The 23271-nt window shown below is 48.1% G+C and overlaps 1 protein-coding gene across 1 annotated transcript in view; it reads left to right on the top strand.

Annotated features, from left to right (window-relative positions):
• The first annotated feature begins 3453 nt into the window (after positions 1–3453).
• Positions 3454–23271, top strand: part of nek11 (NIMA-related kinase 11) — a 55247-nt gene continuing 35429 nt past the window's right edge. Inside the window, exons 1-8 of the mRNA XM_070835899.1 lie at positions 3454–3563; positions 5779–5949; positions 13253–13418; positions 14690–14808; positions 15061–15125; positions 15641–15767; positions 21878–22027; positions 22708–22786. Coding sequence (XP_070692000.1) covers positions 3454–3563; positions 5779–5949; positions 13253–13418; positions 14690–14808; positions 15061–15125; positions 15641–15767; positions 21878–22027; positions 22708–22786 — 987 coding nt within the window. The remainder of the gene's footprint in view (positions 3564–5778; positions 5950–13252; positions 13419–14689; positions 14809–15060; positions 15126–15640; positions 15768–21877; positions 22028–22707; positions 22787–23271) is intronic.

The raw sequence follows: 23271 nt of genomic DNA, 5'->3' as shown, positions 1-23271 counted from the left end.
CACAAAATATGAAATATTTTCCATATACTAATTGCAAACTGGAATTTTTTTGGGGGGGTATTACACCCTTGGGTATGTCAATAATTGACAACAACATTGATTTGAATCCATCATTATTTTTTGAGCAGTTTGACTTTATGTACAAAATATGCCACCTTTTATCCTTTGTGCAAAAAATACTCTGTTCCTAAGAAGTGCTCTAAAAATATTATACATTAATATTTTTTTCACTTTCAATGCATTAAATCTTTTGAACAACCTCAGTCCAGATCATAACTATTCAATTTACATGTATTTATGAATTAATTTTAACCCTTTAATGGTATTTTGGGAATATATTGACAAATGATGAGAAAGGTCACTCAGTGGAGCAGGACCTGCAGATCACTGTCATGTATACTTTGCATCCATACTTGCTGTACTTGGCATCCATACTTGCTGTACTTGGCACAATGGGTCCAGACCTTTCTCTGTCCCATGCAAAATGTGCACTGCCTGTACCTCTTTGAGGGCCTGGCTTCTCCTGCTGGCTCTTCCATTTCCTCTGACATGATCCACTAGTGTGGCTGCTGCTGGTCCAAGCAGCAGCCGCACTAGTGGGTCTTCCAGCTCCAGCTCAAGTGAGGAAATGGGTCTTCCAGCTCCAGCTCAAGTGAGGACATGGATGTCCTCACTTGAGCTGGAGACCCATCTGGATGAATTTCAGGTGAAGCCTCCCCTGATATGTCCTCAGTGCCTGTGTCTGTGCCGGACATCTCCTCCTCGTTCTCAGGCGACTGCAGGACAGCAGTCAGAGCCTCCTCTAACACAAAAGTGTCTCTTCATTGTCACTGAGGAAATGACCAGCCAGCACCAGCTAGGTGCAGCTTGAGGTTTGCAGACACAGCACCTGTATAAACATGCTGCACTGTAAACCAAAACAATAAAAAGACTTTATGAAAAAAAAAAAAAAAAAAAACGTTTCCAGGCAAAAAAAAAGCTAGGGTGCTCCTCCTTAGATTCTTTGACCTTTTGACCTTTTGACCTTTTGACCTTGATTGCTTTTTACAAGTGCTGTAGTGTGTCTGGGGGCTTCGAATAGGTGTGTGTGTGTGTGTAGATGTGTGTTTGTGGGCGGGGGGGTGAGTGGGTGCATGTGATCTGTAGGCATAAGAAAGATAGCGATAGGGATGTGCAAAATGTGGTGAGCAAAAATGACTTTCTAACTCCCTGTACACAAACACACACACACACACACACTCATCAAATAATTTGTCAAAACACACATTCATACCACACTTTTACATCACTGCCAACACACTCAGACCATTTTAGTTGGAATCATGCATTCTGCTGGGGAGCAATAGTGAGAAATGCAACGGAAGTAGGATTCACAGAAACAGCATATAATGGAGCCCTCAGCCATATAGTGGAAAATGATGTCAAATGATGGATAATGAAAAAAACTACAATTTTCAAGCCAAAAGCTTAGATTGAAAAGGTAGTCATAAGTAAAACATTATTTTATGGTGTAATTAAAGTAGGATCAAAAAGTGATGTTTTAATGGGAGTCAATGGTGCAAAAAATGTTTTAAGGGTGACGAGAGGAACTTTCTTCTCTCCACAGTGTATTATAATTCTATTAATACATTCAAAGTTGAAATCTTAAAATGTGGTAAAAGACTGACATCCCTGCAAAATTTTGTCTCATTATCATTAAAATTGGCAAAATTATTGAGTATTTTTAGTTGAAAAATGCAAAAAATGTACCGAGGGGTGCATAAGGGTTAATATTCATGCAACAGATAATCAGACCGGTCTGACCCGACATTTTCAGGCTGCTCTTCTCGTCTTAAACTAAGTGAATGTTTGTTTTAGACTAGTCCTGGCCTTAAGTTGTGAGGTTGGTCTGGTCTAATTAAGCCTGAAGTCTGTTGCACAAATATTCAAACTGACTTGATTTGAGGTAGGAAAGTGAGCCCCTTAGTCACTGCTGTGTTTCTCTGGGCGCTTCAGCGTTTATCGGGGACCCCAGCGGTGTGTTTGGAGCTGCTTCAAAACTCTAAATGTGCTCATTTAACAAATCAGCCGAATAATAAATGATTTTAAATGTGTTGATCTTCTGCTGCTAAGTGTTGCTGTTGTAGTCCTCCTTATTTTCCTCCTCTGTGAAGTGTCTTATTTCACCCATAATGCACTGCACAGCAGGCTGTCTGAGTCAGTCTGACATCACTCAGGCACTCAGAGGAAGGTTTTAGCAAGTCTGATGCGAACAGCCAGCATTTCCCTGGTTTAGATGGAGATCGGTGTCAGTGTTTGAGGTTATGAAGTGACGCTGTGTTTATTTTCAGTCCTGAGAGCGTCGCTGTGGCTGCAGCCTCCACTCTTCTTCTGTTTACAGTGAGTGTTGACGGGAGAGACAAATATAGACTTCACCAAACATCCTAATGGATATTTGTGTCGATCAGATCAGACTGAAAGTCAAGCTGTAACTCCCCGGTAGTCTTGAGATGGAGGTGCGACTGTGACGTTTAGATTGTGGCTCCAGTTCTGTTGTTATCCTGAAAACCTCCTCCTGAGACGCTGCCGACGGCTGCAAGTCCTTCATGTAAATCTAATTCTCTTATCTGTGAAGCCTTTTTGCAGGCCTCTGGCTCCTGAGGGGCAGCTGAGAGGTCAGATCTGTCATCTTCTTACAAAGAAGAGTCCAGGAGTCTGTGATCACACACAGCAGCTCAGAGAACAGGAGGGGCGTTAGCACGGGGACGTAGCAGAGTTAGCTCGCTAGCTAGCAGCTCTGACACCAGACTGAATGGTTCTTTACCGTCTTCACCGTTGACAACTGGACAGAGTTTTTTTGGAAAAAGGTCTGACGGTGTGTGGGGGGGGGGTGATCTGAACCTGCAGCTGAACTCTGTGCTTCTGATCATCATAATCAATAAACATGACACCACTCCACGTTATCTCCGTCATCTTTCAACACAGGAAAACTGGTTTGTTCCGACATCAAACCAGCAAGATTACAACTTTTTAACAGTTTCACGGCCCGTATCTGTAGAATGTGTCACATACATGGAAAAATAAGTGTTTATTTTTTAGATAAACACTTCCTGTTTCCCTTTCAAAGTCAAAGCCCTGTATTTATTAACACGTGGCTTGTAAACTCAGTGACACGCAGGAAGAGAACGCATGTTGTAATCTCTCTGGTGCAAAAGCTTTGCATTCTATTTCCTCCACTGTCCGCCCCTCCAGCTCTGGGAGGAAACACTGACAGAGAAACTGGGTGTTTGTTTAGCTGAAGGAGGGTAAAGCATGATGGGAAGTATGAGTCACGGCGGCCCTTCGTCCCCCCGGAGGCCGAGCAGCAGCTGCCACATTCACATGTGTCTACGGCTGGATGAAGAGGAGGAGACTCACCGAAACAGGAATAACCCAGGAGGCTCCAAGACCAGCTGACCAGAGCTGCTGTCCCTCATGCCAGGCTTCAGTAAATCTACCCGGCGACAGGAGGCCTCGTCCAATCACAGGTCCCCTCTGAGAGAGAGAGAGCGTTCCTATTGGCTGCTCTACAAACGTCCCTTCAGGTGAGTCTGAAAGTCTGATTCAAGTTTGTGTTTTGAACCAGTGTGTTCAGTGCAGAGCGAGCTGAAGTCCTCAGACAGTCTGACGGAGAGGAGACAGTGAAACAGTCAGAGTCCAGCAGGAGTCTGAGAGAGGAAGAGGAGGTCACCATGAAGCTGCTGCCTTCAGGTTCCTGCAACACCTGGATGAGCTGACGGCTTCGTTAGGGAGCGTCATCATCAGACTGACCACATCCACACGGTGGTGGTTACTGGTGTTGGTGGTGCTACTGGTGTTGGTGGTGTTATTGGTGTTGGTGGTGTTACTGGTATTGGTGGTGTTATTGGTGTTGGTGGTGTTATTGGTGTTGGTGGTGTTATTGGTGTTGGTGGTGTTACTGGTGGTGTTACTGGTGTTGGTGGTGTTACTGGTGGTGTTACTGGTGTTGGTGGTGTTACTGGTGGTGTTACTGGTGTTGGTGGTGTTACTGGTGTTGGTGGTGTTACTGGTGGTGTTACTGGTGTTGGTGGTGTTACTGGTGTTGGTGGTGTTATTGGTGTTGGTGGTGTTACTGGTGTTGGTGGTGTTATTGGTGTTGGTGGTGTTACTGGTGTTGGTGGTGTTACTGGTGGTGTTACTGGTGTTGGTGGTGTTACTGGTGGTGTTACTGGTGTTGGTGGTGTTACTGGTGGTGTTACTGGTGTTGGTGGTGTTACTGGTGTTGGTGGTGTTACTGGTGGTGTTACTGGTGTTGGTGGTGTTACTGGTGTTGGTGGTGTTACTGGTGGTGTTACTGGTGTTGGTGGTGTTACTGGTGTTGCTGGTGTTGGTGGTGTTACTGGTGTTGGTGGTGTTACTGGTGTTGCTGGTGTTGGTGGTGTTACTGGTGTTGGTGGTGTTACTGGTGTTGGTGGTGTTACTGGTGTTGGTGGTGTTACTGGTGGTGTTACTGGTGTTGGTGGTGTTACTGGTGTTACTGGTGTTGCTGGTGTTGGTGGTGTTGCTGTGTAAGTCGTGATGTGATGAAAAGACTCAACAACAGAAATGAGTCTGTGGACTGTGGGAGGAAGCTGGAGAACCACAGAGAACCACAGAGAACCACAGAGAACCCACACAAGCAGGAGGAGAACATGAGAACTCGCCAGCAGTGCAGCACCGTTAATATATGTATGAATATAAAAATATTACAGGTTTACCACTAGGTGGATCATAATTTCCTCAATGACGCTTTAATATCTTTATTAAATTGAATATATCCAATAATAACCTGAATGTCCCCAGAGGATGAACACACCTGAGAAACAAAATGAACTGCTCACTAATCTGTTTAAACTTTCCTGAAAGATGAAACACAAAGCAATACAACAAACAAACAAACTAGAACATGTGCAGAAACACTGACTCAGGTGTGAAGATGATCTGGAACTAGACTTTTTCTGCTTCAGTCACATGAAAACATTCAGTTTATCTCAGTGTGAAATCAGGAAATCTGCCTTTAATGACGTGTGTGTGTGTGTGTGTGCGCGCGCGCGCGCGCGCGCTCGCGCTCGCTCTCCTCAGTCTCCATGGAAACGGGCTCAAACACGGAAGTAGTCCTCCAGCCTGCTGCAGGTAAACAGCACACCTGATCTCACCTGTTTATCATTTAACCGAAGCGGCTTCTTTTAAAATCTGTGATTCTTCCTCGTCTTTTATCTTCTGACACTTTCATCCCTTTCTCCGTCACTTCCGCCTCTTAAACAGCGAACAACGAGTCGATTAATGGACACAAACTGCGGATAAATTCTCCGGTTACCGGCTTGTTTACGTGACTCCGTCCGTTTCCTCTTTTAACGGGCCACTGGAAGCATAAAAGTCATTAACACACCATGTTTCCATTATCGGACTGACTAGCGTCCACTTCCGTTAATGAAAACCGTCCGGATCCGGTCAGACCTTCAAAATAAAATCTGTTCACCTGAACGATTTAAAACAGTTTAAATTAGATGGACTTTATTGATTAGATGGACTTTATTGATTAGATGGACTTTATTGATTCCCCACAGGACGAAATTTCACAAATTAAATACACACAGTTTAAATACAAAGTTTGAACACTGAACATAAAATGTAGTAGCAGTAGTAGTATTAGTAATAATAGTAGCAGTAGTACTGGTAGTAGTACTAGTAGTAGTAGTACTACTAGTATCAGTGTCTGACCTCCCGGTGACCCTCTCCTGTTCTGTCCTCGCTCCTCAGGTGGGCTGACAGGATGCTCAGGTTTCAGGAGGTGGAGTCTAGCCGGGCCCCGCCCCCTGGCGACGGGGGCCTGGTTGCTAGGCGATACAGCGTCCTGAGGAGTCTGGGCCGGGGAAGCTTTGGGTCAGTGTTTCTGGTCGAGGACGGCAGAGCGTCAGCCGGAGAGGAGCTGTGAGTAGATCTGTGGTTACTAGAACTCAGCACTGAAAACATTTCCAGCTTCCAGTCTGACGAGTTCATGGAGCAAAACTGACTCCTGCAGCAGCAGGACGGTAGATACACGGTGTAGATACACCTGTACGTAGAAACACGGAGGACAGAAAACAGACTACATGGACCACAGGTAAGTCATCTCTGATGCTGAATGTTAAATGTGTCCCATGTTTCATGTCCAGTCAGGACAGGTGAATCTAATCCATAACTTCTGAACACTGAAGAGCTGCAGTGTGTGAAGATAACAGAGAGTCACTAGATGGCAGCATAGACCTGTAACACACACACACACACACACACACACACCAGGCTGATAGTAATGCAGGGACACACACGCTCTGGACACAGTACTTTTGGCTCAGTCCTCCTCAGTGTGCTGATTTAACCTTTATTCAGACTTTCATTACAACATACATATTATTACCAGACTCCTCTTTTCAAACTCTCCTGCTCCCTCTGATCATTTTGCACTGTTTCTGTATTTTATTGTTTGTTTTTATACCCGTTTTTACTTGTTGTATTGCACTTTGTATTTTGTACGGCGACCATGAGAGCCTTGAAAGGCGCCCTAAATAAAATGTATTATTATTATTATTCTATATCATATCTTCTGACTGTAGATGTGAAGTCCTGTTTACACCAGGGTCACTGCAGGACAATACGATGAGGAACATTTCTGCAACCAAAATCTAAAGTTTCTCACGAGCTGTAACTGTGGTAGCACCTGAGGGTCTGACTAATACCTGGAACTGTCATCACCGTCCCAATAGGTGATGCATGCAGTGCAATGGAAACGTTGTTCACTCACCCAGGAAATAAGACGGACCGTAGCTACGACTAAACAACAGCGATGTTTCTAGTCCCTCAGATCACAGATCCCTTTGGCTCAGCTGCTAGCCACAGAGCTAATGTTATGCTAGCCACAAAGCTAACATATGCTAGCCACAGAGCTAATGTTATGCTAGCCACAAAGCTAACCATATGCTAGCCACAGAGCTAATGTTATGCTAGCCACAGAGCTAACCTTATGCTAGCACATAAATAACGCCTCCTCCCCCTCCTCTACTTCCTCCTCCTCCTCTTCCTCCTGCTCCTCCTCCTCCTCCTCCTCCTCTTCCTCCTGCTCAGTGTGTCAGTTTGCTCCTAACTTTGTTTTCATCTGTTCAGTCTGTCGGACAAAGAATTGGTTTCTTCTTCGTCTCAAACTCGTCATGAAAACAACAGAAAGCCTCCAGAGGCGATGAGGACCAGAAAGAAACAATAAGCTGCGGACTCTTCTGATGTGACCCCGGCTGTCCCAGATGCGGTCTCCATGGCGACACAGCAGCTCCTGTTCACTCCATCACGTCTGAGGCCGACGCCGTCACTCAGGAGCAGGAAGTGATGGGCTGAACACATCAGCTGCTTTCACTGTTTGTGGGCCCAGCGATGAGGAAGGTCTGAGTATTTTTAAACACAGGAAGAGGAACTTTTTAGTCTTCCTGCTCCTCTAACGCTGAGTCCAGGTCTCTGCAGACGTCTGTGGTCCAAGCTCATGGGGTTTATTTGTTCACTCATCGTCATACATGGAGTACACGGGAACAAACGCTGACCCGAGTGCTCATAAGTAAAAGAAATCAGGATCTTCTTTGGTTGTCCCTGATAAAAAGAAGCACACAGATAAAGTTGAAGTTCTGCATGAGGACACGTGGAGTCGTGACGAGGTTCCTCTGAGGTTTGGCGTGCAGCTGCGACCGGCTCATAAATCTCCTGGCTGATGAACGCCATCTCCGTCGGCCTGTTTTCACCTGGAGTTTCTGTTTTCAGCTGCTGAGCGAACAGAGAAGCCGGCTGAGGCTGCTGCAAAGCCTTCTGGGAAAACCTCAGTGTTGATTTAGTAAAAGTTTCTATTTTGTCTTTGCTTCAGTCAGCGAGTTTATGAATCCCACGAATTTCTGGGACGGACAGGAGATTGTATGTCCGACCACTCGACCCATTGACTTTAAATTGAGTGTTATTCTGATATATCGCTCTCTGCACACACACCAGACTACATTCACTAAAACAGGGATTTTACACAGTAGTTGCTGGTCTGCTGCTGCCTTGAACAGTTAGCTTGTTTATGTGTTTGTGTGATATTAGTGTTTTAAAGCGTTAGTTTGGATCCAACACAATATTTGTGTGATGCACAATAACACAAACAAACTGACTGATTGAGGCAGCGGTATATCAGCAACTCAACAAGTTCAGTGAGGTAAAATGACTGTTTTTGTCAATGGAGTCTGGTGGCTTTGAAGACAGCGATATAACGGCTGTGGTTAAAGTGTGTGACAGCATCATGGAAAGGATCCCTACAGAGAGAGACCTGGAAGATCCTTTTGGTTTAACCACAAACAGCCGTTATATCTGGTGAAAACCAGTAAATAACTTTTAACGGGAGCTTGGAGGGATGCTAGTGAACCAATCACAGGGAAAATTTACTCTGTATTTCATATTATTATTCTATATTATTACTTATTATTTTATCTTTTAATAGGGTAAAAGACTGAGTAACTTCTGAAGATGTGAACTGGAACACTGGGAATGATTGCTGATTGACTGAGGACTTCCAGGAGGCTGTCAGACTGAACTCACATCTTTGTTTGGACACATAAGAGTCTCATCATCTTCGTCTCCGTCTCTTCACCACTTGATGGTCACACAACTGTGGCCATCAGGTTCCACCACAAAGGCAGACAGCTTTCACTGTTTTTGTGTTGCTGGAGATAATCCGGCGCAGCTTTCTTACTAACAGACGCTAAAACATCTTTGTTACTGTGAACGTGGATTCATCCACCGCTGGAAATAGTCCCCATCCCATGCAGCATTTCCTCCTGTTTGTTGGATACTCAGAGTCCTGTGATCTGCTGCTGAGTGATCGATCGCTGCGCTTCAAGCTCTGAAACCTCACTCCATGTCTGATGTGCCAAAGTGGGAGGGCGCTGATTTATTCGCCTCCCGCTCGGCGTCTCCCGCTCAGCTTGTGGGCGGAGCCTCGAGGCAGATCTCCCCCGGTGTGAAGTTAGAGAGTCGTTGGCGAGACTCAGACACCTGCGAACGCTCCCAGAGAGGCTCCGAGCCTGGAGGACAAGCCCTCCGTCATCACCGCCGCCTCCCCCGCTAGCTGCTAATTGTGTTGTTAAAAGGGGGGAGTCGGGGGGGAGGAGAGACGCCTCCCGCTGCTGCTGTGGTAAAGCAGAGTGACGGCCTGCTGGGGGGGGTGCAGAGTGTTTTCTTCCACTCTGAGCAAGTTATTTAGGTGATTCACTGATAATCAGGAGAAATAAGACTTAAAGAAAGAAAAGAAAGAGAAAAAAGGGGTTAAAACATGTTTAAATGTGATGAACAGACGTCTTAAATCAGTCTGTGATCTTATAAAACATGACACCATGTGGTGAATCCTGGGCTCTGATTGGCTGCTGGCTGTCTGTTAAAAAGTGATAATGGACGCCTGCTAAGTAGTTCCGGTCAAACTGCCTGTTCACCATCTGAATTAATGCACCGGCTGCAGTAACCATGGCAACAGGGACGCAGTCAGAGCCTCTGTTAGCAGCGTGTTGCTACGCCTCACCAAGCTAACGTTAGCTTATCGCTAACAGTGAGCGTAACGCTGCTCCTTCTGCGTCTGAACAACACAAGCTGCAGGAAGTAGACTGATCCCCTCTGACCTCACTGAGACTCTGGGTCACATGATCACTCTGATCACATCCCTGAAATTAGATGTACTGATTGTAAAGCGTACACAACGTTGTCTCTGAATCATAAGGAAGCATAAGGTTAGCTTTGTGGTTAGCATAAGGTTAGCTTTGTGGCTAGCATAATGTTAGCTTTGAGGCTAGCATAACATTAGCTTTGAGGCTAGCAGCTGAGCCAAAGGGATCAATGAGCTGAGGGAACATAAATATCTGCTGTTTTTACATCATATCTATGATCCGTCCTATTTCCTGGAGGAGGGAACAACGTTTCCACTGCATAAGAACCTGATGGGATGGTGATGGCAGGTATTAGTCAGAGCCACACATAGTATAATAGCTTTTCTTTGGCAGTGGCTGTGGTGTAATGTCCCTCTCAGGGTCCATAATCAGGAATTAATGGACTTGTTTCTTTGCCTCCACGTCGCCCATTACTTCCTGGTTATAGACTCCTTGTGGGACTTTATCTCTTACTCGTTCCAGAGGAGGCTTCTGCTTTCATTGTCAGCAGCTTCACAGCGAGTTAATGGAGTTTGGAGCCTTTGTACACAGACCCGGTCTTTCAGGAGACCATCACAGCAGCTCCTGCTCCATGAGAGCTGCCTGGAGTTAATGAGGTGGTCGGTGCGTCGCAGCACTAACAGACAGAACAGAAACACCTCTTCAGACCTCAGACCTGCTCGTCTGACATCTTTGCCTTTACGTTTCAAAAGGACAGCAGCTCTGGAGAGAAGACGAGGACACAGACAACAACAACAAAACTTCAGCAGTCAGACTGAAACTAAAACTGTTTTAGTCTTAGAGGACTCCGTTTCCCATCAGCCCCTTGAACTCTGCCACTGATTCTTCTGATGGGAAATCAGTTGTACTTGACTTATAATTTGCAACCAAACCTCCCCTCCTTCAGCTCATTCTCTGCTCGCTGTGATCTGCACCAAGAGGGTGTTTTCCTTCTGCTTTCCGGTGTGAAGCTCTTCGCCGAGCCGGCAGAGCCGACTCTCTGTTGCTATGCAACCGCAGTGAAAGCCTGTTCAAAGTGTGACAGTCTGATTAAAGCCGAGATGTTTCTGAGAGTCGCCGCAAGAAGAAAAGACACAAGCTGGGCTGTCGAGAGCTCTGACGACGAGCTGTACACCTGAAGGACCGACAGCAGCGCAGAATAAATGTGACCTCTGACCCTAAATGCCTCCAGACAGAGGCAGGAAGAGACTTTGATGTTTTATCAGTTCAGATCCAACACAATATTTCTGTAACACAAACACACTGACTGATGGAGGTCTGTGAGCTAAAATCCCTGTTTTAGTGAATGGAGTCTGGTGTGTGTGCAGAGAGCAATATAAGTAGGGCTCAGAGTGTTATTCTAAGTGTGTGACAGCATCATGGAAAGGATCCCTACAGAGAGAGACCTGGAAGATCCTTTTGGTTTAACCACAAACAGCACACACACCAGACTACATTCACTAAAACAGGGATTTTAGAGAACAGGACACAGGAGCTGCTGCTCTGCTGCTGCCTTTACTTTGTGTCACACACATATTGTGAACTGAAAACTGAAAAGTTACACAAACTAACTAACAAACAAACAACCGAGGCAGAAATAGACAGTGAAAACTATTTCTGCAGAAACCAAAGGAGCCGAACTAAATGTGTGTTTCTGTCAAACAGCACAAATAAAACACAGAGGAACACAGAACATGAATGAAATAGTTTCTACTAATATATATAACTTCTACAAATAGACATGAAGTGAAGCTACGGGCCTGTGTTAAACGCTGCAGAGCTAACCCACACCAAGGTGGTTTAGCTGCTAAGCTAAAGCATCCTGCTGGTGTTGAATTACCCCTCATGGATAATGTGACTGCAGGAGATGATGTGATGATGTGATCCACTGAGTGCAGTAAGCAGGTTAGATTTCAGCAGGAAACGTCCTCACTTAGTTCTTGCAGAGCTCAGAGTGAAGCTAGCGCCGCGCTGCGCTAACACAGCAGAGCCTTCACCTCACCTGCTGACCTGCACACCAAGTTAACAAGAGAGGAAGAGGAGAGGAGCAGCTGATTAACTCCCTCAGGAGGAGGGGGAGGAGGGGGGGGACAGAGGGTTGGTACCCACGCTGCTCCATTAATTCTCCCTTTAGCTGCATGCTAATGTTAGCTTCAGCCTGGACGAGTCACATCCCAGCAGGAGAGTTCAGGTTCAGGTTGTTTGAGCAGCAGCTGATCCTGGTTTTCATGTTTGCTCCCAGCAGAGGAGCCATCAGAGGTCAGGGACTGTATAAGGAAGTGTCCTCTGATTGGTCGGTATCAGTCTATAAAGAAGCGTCCTCTGATTGGTCGGTATCAGTCTGTATAAAGAAGCGTCCTCTGATTGGTCGGTATCAGTCTGTATAAAGAAGCATCCTCTGATTGGTCGGTATCAGTCTATAAAGAAGCGTCCTCTGATTGGTCGGTATCAGTCTGTATAAAGAAGCGTCCTCTGATTGGTCGGTATCAGTCTGTAAAGAAGCGTCCTCTGATTGGTCGGTATCAGTCTATAAAGAAGCGTCCTCTGATTGGTCGGTATCAGTCTGTATAAAGAAGCATCCTCTGATTGGTCGGTATCAGTCTGTATAAAGAAGCGTCCTCTGATTGGTCGGTATCAGTCTGTATAAAGAAGCGTCCTCTGATTGGTCGGTATCAGTCTATAAAGAAGCGTCCTCTGATTGGTCGGTATCAGTCTATAAAGAAGTGTCCTCTGATTGGTCGGTATCAGTCTATAAAGAAGCGTCCTCTGATTGGTCGGTATCAGTCTATAAAGAAGCGTCCTCTGATTGGTCGGTATCAGTCTATAAAGAAGCGTCCTCTGATTGGTCGGTATCAGTCTATAAAGAAGCGTCCTCTGATTGGTCGGTATCAGTCTGTATAAAGAAGCGTCCTCTGATTGGTCGGTATCAGTCTATAAAGAAGCGTCCTCTGATTGGTCGGTATCAGTCTGTATAAAGAAGCGTCCTCTGATTGGTCGGTATCAGTCTATAAAGAAGCGTCCTCTGATTGGTCGGTATCAGTCTGTATAAAGAAGCGTCCTCTGATTGGTCGGTATCAGTCTGTAAAGAAGCGTCCTCTGATTGGTCGGTATCAGTCTATAAAGAAGCGTCCTCTGATTGGTCGGTATCAGTCTGTATAAAGAAGCGTCCTCTGATTGGTCGGTATCAGTCTGTAAAGAAGCGTCCTCTGATTGGTCGGTATCAGTCTATAAAGAAGCGTCCTCTGATTGGTCGGTATCAGTCTGTATAAAGAAGCGTCCTCTGATTGGTCGGTATCAGTCTGTATAAAGAAGCATCCTCTGATTGGTCGGTATCAGTCTGTAAAGAAGCGTCCTCTGATTGGTCGGTATCAGTCTGTCTGTCAGTAAATATTCTGACATGTTCTGGCTGCAGCTGTGTGTCATGTGGGCGTGTCTTTACCATCTGTGGTGTGCAGAAGGGCTGTTGTTAATAGCTTCAGATGTTAATAATCCTACTGGTTGAGACATTAAAGACCTTCAGGAATACGACCCCCGACCCCTGTCTCCTCCAGGAAGGTGTTGAAGCGGATCCCTCTGGGCGACCTTCGGCCTGACGAGACCGTCCGAGCCACACAGGAAGCTCACCTGTTGTCTCAGCTGCACCACCCGGCCATCCTCACCTTCTACCACAGCTTCCTGGAGAGAGACGCCTTCTGCATCGTCACGGAGTTCTGCCAGGTAACCCTGAGGGCCTCCTGGTCTGAGGGCCTCCTGGTCTGAGGGCCTCCTGGTCTGAAGCCTGAACGTAGTTTAGAATCTGCTTGTGTGGACTGAAACCAGAACCAGGCTGTAAAAGAGGCTAAAAGGCTCCACAGAGCTGCTCATGAACGTTTCCTCACCGCCAACGTTTCTGAGGTAAAAGAGAAATGAAGCAATAATCTGAAAGAGAAATAATGAAAAGATGGAAACACAAAGGGGGGGGGGGGGGGGGGGGGCGGGGTGGGGGGGGCTTTGTGTTTCCATCTTTTCATCTTATTTCTCTTTTCATCTCTGCAGCAGCTTCTCGACCATCTTCTCTCCACTAATGAATCTCACGCCACCTTCATCTCCGCTCTCTCATGTATCACCCCCCCACCCCCACATGGTGTTTTCTCCTTGTAAACGTCATCTGGTGGCGACCCCCCCCCCTCAGTATCGGGGTCCCCAGCATCGCCTGAGGGTTTAATCCCCCCCCCCTCCCTGAATGGTGACAGGAAGATTTATTCGGTTTGGTTGTTAGAGCGTCCGCACACACAAACAGGTGGAACATGAATTCAGAGGCCGTCCAATCACAGAGCTCGAGCACTCAGAGCCCCTCAGAGCTGCTGTTTCCAGTCATACCATTACCCACAAGTCCCTGCAGAGCGGTGGAGGACTCAGGGGTGTCACTGCAGCCTATTAGAGGAAGAAGTGAATAAAGAAGTGGTGCCAGGTTAGAAAAGGGGAAATGTGTGACTTTACTTTAGATTCTGAATGTTCTTACGGAGAGCTGTCGGAGAACATGGAGGGAGACTTCATGAGCTCGTTCAGGCTCCACAGACCAAAACGTACACAAGCAAGAAAACTTCATTCAGAACCTCATTGAGATTTTTAACCATTCTAATCCAGCTCAGTCTGTCATGTGACCGTTTTTATCTGATGGGGTTTTTTATTTAGTGTTTCTGTTTTTTTAGTGAACACCATTTCCCATAAGCCCCGTGTTCACACCTCTGTATATAGAATATAAACCACACAGTCTCTTTTTACCTTCATTTCCTCCCTCCTTGTCTCACCCGCGTCTCCCCCCTCCCCCCATCCCTCATTCCCTCCCTGCCTCTATCTCTCTGTCTCCCCTCTCTCCCTGTCGCTCCATCCCTCCCCCCCTTTGTCCTTGTCTCTCCCTCCCTCCTTTCTTCTCTACCCCCATCTCTCCCCCCTTCTCTCCCATTCCTCTGTGCCTCTCTCTCTCTCTTCCCCCCCCCCCCCATCAGGATCGGGACCTGGACTGTAAGCTGGAGGAGGTGAGGCGATCTGGGCGGAGCCTCCCCGAGCCTCAGGTCATCGATTGGCTCGTTCAGCTGCTGCTCGGCCTTCACTACATGCACGACAGGTGGGGGATACGGTCGCCATGGCAACCCGCATCCCTCCCCTCCCCTCTCGGTCCTCCTCACGTGCACGTTGTCTTCCTGCTCGTCCTGCCGCTGTCTTCCTGTATCATCAGGACAATTAGCTTCATTAGCGTCGTTATGCTAATTGGCTGGAGGTCAAAGGTCGAGCGGCTCCACCTGTCACATGATCAGTCAGACAATAATCAGTCAGCAGGTCGCAGGTGAACGAATGAACGTTTCTCTGATCTCTGCAGGCGAATCCTCCACCGAGATCTGAAGGCCAAGAACGTCTTCCTGAAACGAAACCTCGTTAAAATCGGTGAGTGTCCCCCTCTGCTGCCGCTGCAAAGGCTCATGGGACGTTCTCCGTGTGTCTGAAATCTTACTTAAACACACATGTATGTTAAAGTGTGTGTGTGTTACAGATTCTCTCACGCTGCTTTCAAAGACTGAAAACAGGATTAAAAATAGAAACGAGCCTCCAGTTAATTAGGAGTCCCTAATAGAAGAGGAGTGAATCGCTTCTTCTGCCCACAGCTCAGCACTGAAGAGTCTGTCAGCTGACGGACCCTTAAACAGTCTGCAAACATAAACATAACAAATGTTCTAACACTCTGTGTTCGCTGACAGCTGTGAAATCAGTCTGAGAACAAAACACCTGCACATTGAACCTGTGATGGTTCAGCTATGTTGAACATGTGATGCTTCTTCAGGTGTTTTTAGGTTTGTGCTGTTGATCAGATCAGCAGCACGTCGTGCTGATAAACATTTATTAGGTTATTATATTTGGGATGAATCAGAGTCTGTACTTTAGCACAGTATGTCTGTTTTCAGGTGATTTTGGTGTTTCCTGCCTGCTGATGGGATCATGTGACCTGGCCACCACCTTCACAGGGACGCCATACTACATGAGCCCGGAGGTGCTGAACCACCAGGGCTACGACTCCAAGTCTGACGTCTGGTAAACTGTGCTTTACATGTAAAGCCTGTTTTTAGTCCTCTGTGTCCACATCCTGGTGTGTGAGTGACTGGTAGGTAGTAAAAGTGTTGGAACTGGTCCAGTAGATCACCTCAGCCAGCAGCCACCAAACGGGCTGCAATGGCTGCAACGTGATCCTTTGGGACAACTGCACCTGATCACAGTAGGTCCACTAAAAGAGCTTGTTTGATCCACTGACAGGCTCAGAGTGTTATTCTAAGTGTGTGACAGCATCATGGAAAGGATCCCTACAGAGAGAGACCTGGAAGATCCTTTTGGTTTAACCACAAACAGCACACACACCAGACTACATTCACTAAAACAGGGATTTTAGAGAACAGGACACAGGAGCTGCTGCTCTGCTGCTGCCTCCATCAGTCAGTGTGTTTGTGTTACAGAGTGACTTTGGTGTTTTAAAGGATCAGTTTGGATCTAAGACAATATTTGTCTAACAGAGAAAACCACAAACAAACAAGCTGATTGAGGCAGCAGTGGACCAACAACTCATGTGTAAAATTGCTGTTCTTGTAAATAGAGTCTGGAGTGTTTAAGAGAGGGGAACTGAAGCCGTTCTTTCTCTTTTCATTTCCTTCAAAGACATCAGACACCGTTGACAAAAACAGTTAATAGTGTAAAACACAATAACACAGACACACTGACTGATGGAGGCAGCAGCAGAGCAGCAGCTCCTGTGTCCTGTTCTCTAAAATCCCTGTTTTAGTGAATGTAGTCTGGTGTGTGTGCTGTTTGTGGTTAAACCAAAAGGATCTTCCAGGTCTCTCTCTGTAGGGATCCTTTCTCTGTAGGGATCCTTTCTCTGTAGGGATCCTTTCTCTGTAGGGATCCTTTCTCTGTAGGGATCCTTTCCACGATGCTGTCAGTTCTCCTTTAAAGTATCAGCCTGCTGCTGGAACATGTTTCTGTCATGTGTTCGTGTGTGTGTGTCTGGATCCTTCCTGACTTCAGTTCTCTCCTCCAGTCTGTGCAGCTTGGTTTTCCTCTGATGTGATTGGTTAGGCGCTGGAGGCTGCACAGGTGCATTGTGGGAAGGATGAACGGACTCCTGCAGGTGAAGAGCAGGAGTTGATTTAGTTTTTGTTGCTGCAGGAAGGAAAACAAGTACGAGCTGACTGTCGCATGCAGACGTGCTGCACAGCTGTAATCCAGAGACGGAGGCCTGCAGATGTTTGACGATGATGATGATGGTGATGATGATGGTGAGCTGTATTTAGGGCACAGCTGACAGAGTTAAACATGCAGAGATGACTCTGTGAGTATCCTGTGAGGACGAGATGAGTCTGATCTCCCCGACAGCAGAGGAACCGGCTCACACAGGAAGTGGGAGACAAAAGGGGATAAAAGGAAAAGAGTTAAAGTGATGCTGAGTCTCTCTTTGTCTCCCTCGGCTGTCTCAGAGCCTCGCTCACAGCAGCGGGGGAAGAATTCAGGAGGAACACTAAAAGTACACCAAGGAAACATTCAGATTCTGGGAGTATTTAAAACAGCCAAGATCATTTTGTTTCAGCAGCACCAGAGACAGATCCCCTATGACATCATAAAGGAGGCCGAATGTAAACAGTGTGTTTCCACAAACAAAAAGGGAAAAAGAGGATTATTGGGCTCTTTAAATCTGTTATGAGCAATAAAAGACACCACAGAAACAAGTCAACTAAAAAAAGTGATAAAGTGCAGAAGTGCTCGCTCCCTGTGGCTGGTCCTGGGGGGTACAGGTCCTGGGGGGTACAGGTCCTGGGGGGTACAGGTCCTGGGGGGGTACAGGTCCTGGGGGGTACAGGTCCTGGGGGGGTACAGGTCCTGGGGGGTACAGGTCCTGGGGGGGTACAGGTCCTGGGGGGTACAGGTCCTGGGGGGTACAGGTCCTGTGGGTACAGGTCCTGGGGGGGTACAGGTCCTGGGGGGTACAGGTCCTGGGGGGTACAGGTCCTGTGGGTACAGGTCCTGGGGGGGTACAGGTCCTGGGGGGTACAGGTCCTGGGGGGTACAGGTCCTGTGGGTACAGGTCCTGGGGGTACAGGTCCTGGGGGTACAGGTCCTGGGGGGTACAGGTCCTGGGGGTACAGGTCCTGGGGGGGTACAGGTCCTGGGGGGTACAGGTCCTGTGGGTACAGGTCCTGGGGGTACAGGTCCTGGGGGGGTACAGGTCCTGGGGGGTACAGGTCCTGGGGGTACAGGTCCTGGGGGGGTACAGGTCCTGGGGGGTACAGGTCCTGTGGGTACAGGTCCTGGGGGGGTACAGGTCCTGGGGGGGTACAGGTCCTGGGGGGTACAGGTCCTGGGGGTACAGGTCCTGGGGGGGTACAGGTCCTGGGGGGTACAGGTCCTGGGGGGTGCAGGTCCTGTGGGTACAGGTCCTGGGGGGTGCAGGTCTTGGGGGTACAGGTCCTGGGGGGTACAGGTCCTGTGGGTACAGGTCCTGGGGGGTGCAGGTCTTGGGGGTGCAGGTCTTGGGGGTACAGGTCCTGGGGGGTGCAGGTCCTGGGGGTACAGGTCCTGGGGGGTACAGGTCCTGTGGGTACAGGTCCTGGGGGGTGCAGGTCTTGGGGGTGCAGGTCTTGGGGGTACAGGTCCTGGGGGGTGCAGGTCCTGGGGGTACAGGTCCTGGGGGGGTACAGGTCCTTGAGGGACCAATCAGCTGCAGTGTTAGGCTCAGCGCCTCCACAGCCGTGTGTGAAAACAGTCTGTTTACATTTGGCTCCCTTTGTGATGTCACAAGGTGGTCGTTGATCATGTGACCTCCTCCCGTCCCCGCCCCCTGGAAACCATGAGAACAGCAGCAGGAGGAAGATTAACCTGCTCTAGTCGCACCTCCACCTAAGAGTGATGCTCAGAGGTCAGAGGTCAGGAGAGGACAGCCCACCTTTATTCAGCAGTGGGAGGTCGGCTGTTGTAATCAGTGAAGAGCAGATCAGAGAGGAGGATGATGAGGAGAGCTAATTAGCTGCAGCGATGAAGGTTTCACACTGAAGCTCAAACTTCTGCTGAGTTTCACACGGAGGACGAACCTCCTCCTGAAGTTTGCCGTGTGATTCGGTCCGACTGTTAAAGAAAACGTTATTGTCCCCGTTAGTCGAACACACTGACTACAGTCTCAGCACGTCGTTCTGCCGTCTACTGAAACCTTCTTACTCTAAAGGTCCCGGTTGAAGCGGTCAGGACACTGGTCCCAATGAAGCTACGACAGTTCAAACAGTCAGTGCACACGGAGCAGAGCGGGGGCTCCTACCTGGCCCCTGGGGATCCTCCCGCGTCAGCATGCTGTCTGCAGCTGTAGTGAACACCGCAGCCTCCAGGTGGCGCCAGCAGCCCCGAAGTCAAATGATGTGGAACTGTGCGGTTTGTCTCCAGTTTGTTCCCGACGTGATTTACAGACGCAGGTAATTAGAGTGGATCGGTGATCACTACCAAACTGGCAGACGCATGGTGGAGTATTAATAATGGAAGAGAAAGATGGAGTTAATTAATAAGCAGTGAGAGATGATCTGCTGTGTGTTCATGTAGATAATTAGTAACGAGCAGGACGCAGTGCTGCAGGTTCACCGGGCGTTACGGAGGTGATGGATGTTGCTCCGTTGGTTGTTAGTGAGCCAATAAACAGATGGAGGTAATTAGCGAGGAGGCGGCAGCAGGAGAAGCAGGTCGATAATTAACTCAACAAACAGAGGAAAACAGCTTTCTGCTGTCTTTCTGTCTTTCTGTCTTTCTGTCGCTCTGAGATTCTTCGCTGACTCAAACTGGATCTTGAGTTCAGCCGACATGTTTCATCAGGAGGAAATAAGCTGCTTCAGCTCTGTGACACCACGAGGTTCAACACAGAGACACTAACAGTCAAAAGGAGAAAAGTTCTTCATTTTCCACAAAAAATAACTATGTGCTAAAGTTTACGTTGTTCACGTTTGTCGCCCAAAGCTTCAATCAGGAATCAGAGTCTCCTGAAGAAAGTCTCAGTTTGAGGTGAAACTGTTGGAGCATCAGAATCCACCATCAGACTGAGACTCACCCAGACCTGAGTGTGTTTGGTACCAGGAGGTGGTCCCAGCAGCAGGTAGAGGGTCTGATCCTTCATCAGGGGACCGGGAGTCTGGGATCCTTCATCAGGGGACCGGGAGTCTGTGATCCTTCATCAGAGGACCGGGAGTCTGGGATCCTTCATCAGAGGACCAGGAGTCTGGGATCCTTCATCAGAGGACCAGGAGTCTGGGATCCTTCATCAGAGGACCAGGAGTCTGGGATCCTTCATCAGAGGACCAGGAGATCTAAACTTGATTTATAGTTGACAAACGGACTCCTGAGCACAGCGTTGGCGGACGATCAAACCTGTTAGAAGTTTTTCAGCTTCTCCTGTGGGAAAGTCTCACACTCGTTCTCCACGGAGATATTAAGGGGTCTTCTCTGCCCGGAGTCGTGTTATAGATCTTCTTGGAAAGATCTAAGCTGAAATCATTAAGACGTTTTGCAACTTTGAGATCCAAGTGATCCCCAAAGGCTGGAGAAGATCCACAGTCATTAACCCTTCACTGTTATGGTCGTTATGATGAAGAGGAGGAGGAGGAGCTGTGTTCGTGCTCCTTTCTTCTCTTTATCCATCCGTCGTGTTTCTGTTGTGTCATTTTGAGGGAAACTTTAAGTGTCTGACCTTCATCTGGTTCGTTCCTATGAGATCTGCTCACGTGGAGCCTCCCAGGATACAGACAGGAAGTTTTACAGGTTAAAAATTATTTCATGTGTTGTTCATTTATTCTTATTACACATAAAACACAGTCACTGTGAAGCCCAAGCAGAGCTGGCTGAAGACAATGACACAAGACCGGAGCGGAGACCAGGAGGAGCCGGGAACAGGACCGGAGCGGAGACCAGGAGGAGCCGGGAACAGGACCGGAGCGGAGACCAGGAGGAGCCGGGAACAGGACCGGAACGGAGACCAGGAGGAGCCGGGAACAAGACCGGAGCGGAGACCAGGAGGAGCCGGGAACAAGACCGGAGGGGAGACCAGGAGGAGCCGGGAACAAGACCGGAGCGGAGACCAGGAGGAGCAGGGAACAGGACCGGAGCGGAGACCAGGAGGAGCCGGGAACAGGACCGGAGTGGAGACCAGGAGGAGCAGGGAACAGGACCGGAGCGGAGACCAGGAGGAGCAGGGAACAGGACCGGAGCGGAGACCAGGAACAATCTTAGCAAACACAAAAACAAGTCTAGATACGGGAAGTTTACCTTCGTAGGAAACAGATGATCTGGCAAAGGGTGGAGGACTGAGCTGGTCTTTTAAAGGCAGGGGAGGGGAGGTGGCTTGATTGGTGATCAGGAACAGGTGTGTGGGCTGATGACCGGGAGTGACCTCCTAGACTCCAGTGACAGACAGGGGGAGACAGACGGCCATGAGGGGGAGACAGACAGGGGGAAGAGGGGAAACCACCAGGATCCTAACAGTCCCGTTCTCTTTGTTGTAAAGATGCAAATACATTTATGAACTAAAGCTACAACCAGTGATGAGCAGGTGAACCAACAATCATGAGGAGACCGCCTCAAATAAAGATCGATCGATTGATTGATTGATTGATTGATTGATTGAATGCCAGTGACAGGGGGTGGGGCCACATCCGCTCCATCTGCAGTGCTCTGATTGTAGTAAAAACATCTCTTAACACCAATAATTATATATATATATATATAATATTGATTGATATAAGAATGATTTATGCCCAGATGCACCAGTGAAAGCAGCAGGTAGGTGTGCAGCCCAGCCTGGTGCAGTAGAAGTAATATTTAGTAAAACAGCAGCTCTACATCTGATTTATTGAAAAGAGAAATGGAGTCAATGTGGTGTGTTACGACCCACCAGTGTTTGTGGGCGCTGACAGGGAGGAGGCGCTGTGCTGCAGGAGGCGCTGTGCTGCAGGTGGTGCTGTGCTGCAGGTGGCGCTGTGCTGCAGGAGGCGCTGTGCTGCAGGTGGCGCTGTGCTGCAGGAGGCGCTGTGCTGCAGGAGGCGCTGTGCTGCAGGAGGCGCTGTGCTCAGTGCTCGTGGTGCTGAACATGAACCAGGTGAAGCAGCTGCTGTGTCTGTGCTGTGCTGCAGGGCGCTGGGCTGCCTCCTCCACGAGATGTGCTCCCTGACTCACGCCTTCCAGGCTCCAAACTTCCTGTCTGTGGTGAGGAAGATCGTGGAGGGAGAAACCCCGACGCTGCCCGCCAGATACTCTCCAGATCTCAACTGTGTCTTGCAGAGGTGAGGAGGAGGCGGCTCACAAGAAACCACTTCATTAATATAAGGATGAGTGTGCAGACTGAACACAGAGGAGACAAGACATAAACTTCTCCTCAGAGGAAGCCAACAGATGGGCTCAATCCAAAAGTCTAAACCGTCTGAAAGTCTAAACTTCAGTCAGAGACTCTGACGTGGTCACTGTTGTCCGAAACACTTTCATTAGCTCACAGAGGAAGACTTCTGAGTCCGCCATTTGATGAGTGAACTTTAGTTGGCGTTTTATTGCTACTATACTCAGTCCTGATTGGTCAGAACAACCAGAGTTATCAGTCCGATAGCTCCTCCTCTCACCACAGAAGCCTGATTACGTTGCTGATCTGGCTGGAGGGAGGTCACGGAGAGCTGAGGTCCAGAACAACAAGAAGATCAGATCAGATGTTCCTTCTTTAGTGCAGCAAGTAAAGTAAAGTGAAAGAGCAGCAGAAACAGAACTTCAGTAACTGATAGACTAGTGGACAGAGAGTGAATAATTTAAACAAGATGAAGAACAAGACGTACACAGAAGGGGGGGGGTATAAAAATGGAGGTAGTTTAGACCGAGCCGTGCTGCTTCCAGTCTTTATGCTAAGCTAGGCTAACCTGACTGCAGCTCTGCGTTAACTCTCGACTGTCTGACGTGTAGTTTTGTCTCTTTGAACCAGGATGCTGCAGAAACAACCAGCGTCCCGACCGTCAGCTGCAGAACTTCTCAAGACCCAGTTGATGGAGGAAAACATGAAGGTTGGACACTAAAACCCTTAAAACTGTTCCTGAGCAGCTGAAACGACGTGTTGTGGTGTGTAATTAGCAGTTTGCTCTGTGAGAGCGGGGAACATGTGCTGTTTCCTGCAGTGTAACAGTCACAACCAATCAGAGACGGCGACACGGCACGAGTCCAGCTGTTCAACGGCTGAGCCGAGTTTGGAGAAACATCTGGTCCAGCTGTGAGCCGCTCAGCATCGGTCCTGTGTACATGTCTATAATCAGAGGTTACAGATGTTTCTATTGGAACCGGACTTCAATCTGAAAATCTTCTGGTTCATTTGTGCTGCTGCTAAAGTTCTGTAGGTTTTATTTAAATAGGGTGACGGTCAGTCTGAAGACCAGAGTGTAGTCAGCCTGTGGTCACATGACCGCTCAGCTGGGTGTGTTCAGTAGACACCTGGTGGAGCTAACAGGAAGTGACTTATGTGTGTTCTTTTACCACACACACACACACACACACA

Source organism: Pempheris klunzingeri, chromosome 8, assembly GCF_042242105.1.
Source record: "Pempheris klunzingeri isolate RE-2024b chromosome 8, fPemKlu1.hap1, whole genome shotgun sequence".
Lineage (NCBI taxonomy): Eukaryota > Metazoa > Chordata > Actinopteri > Acropomatiformes > Pempheridae > Pempheris > Pempheris klunzingeri.
Note: the sequence above shows the minus strand (reverse complement) of the source record. Positions and strands in the feature narration are given on the sequence as shown.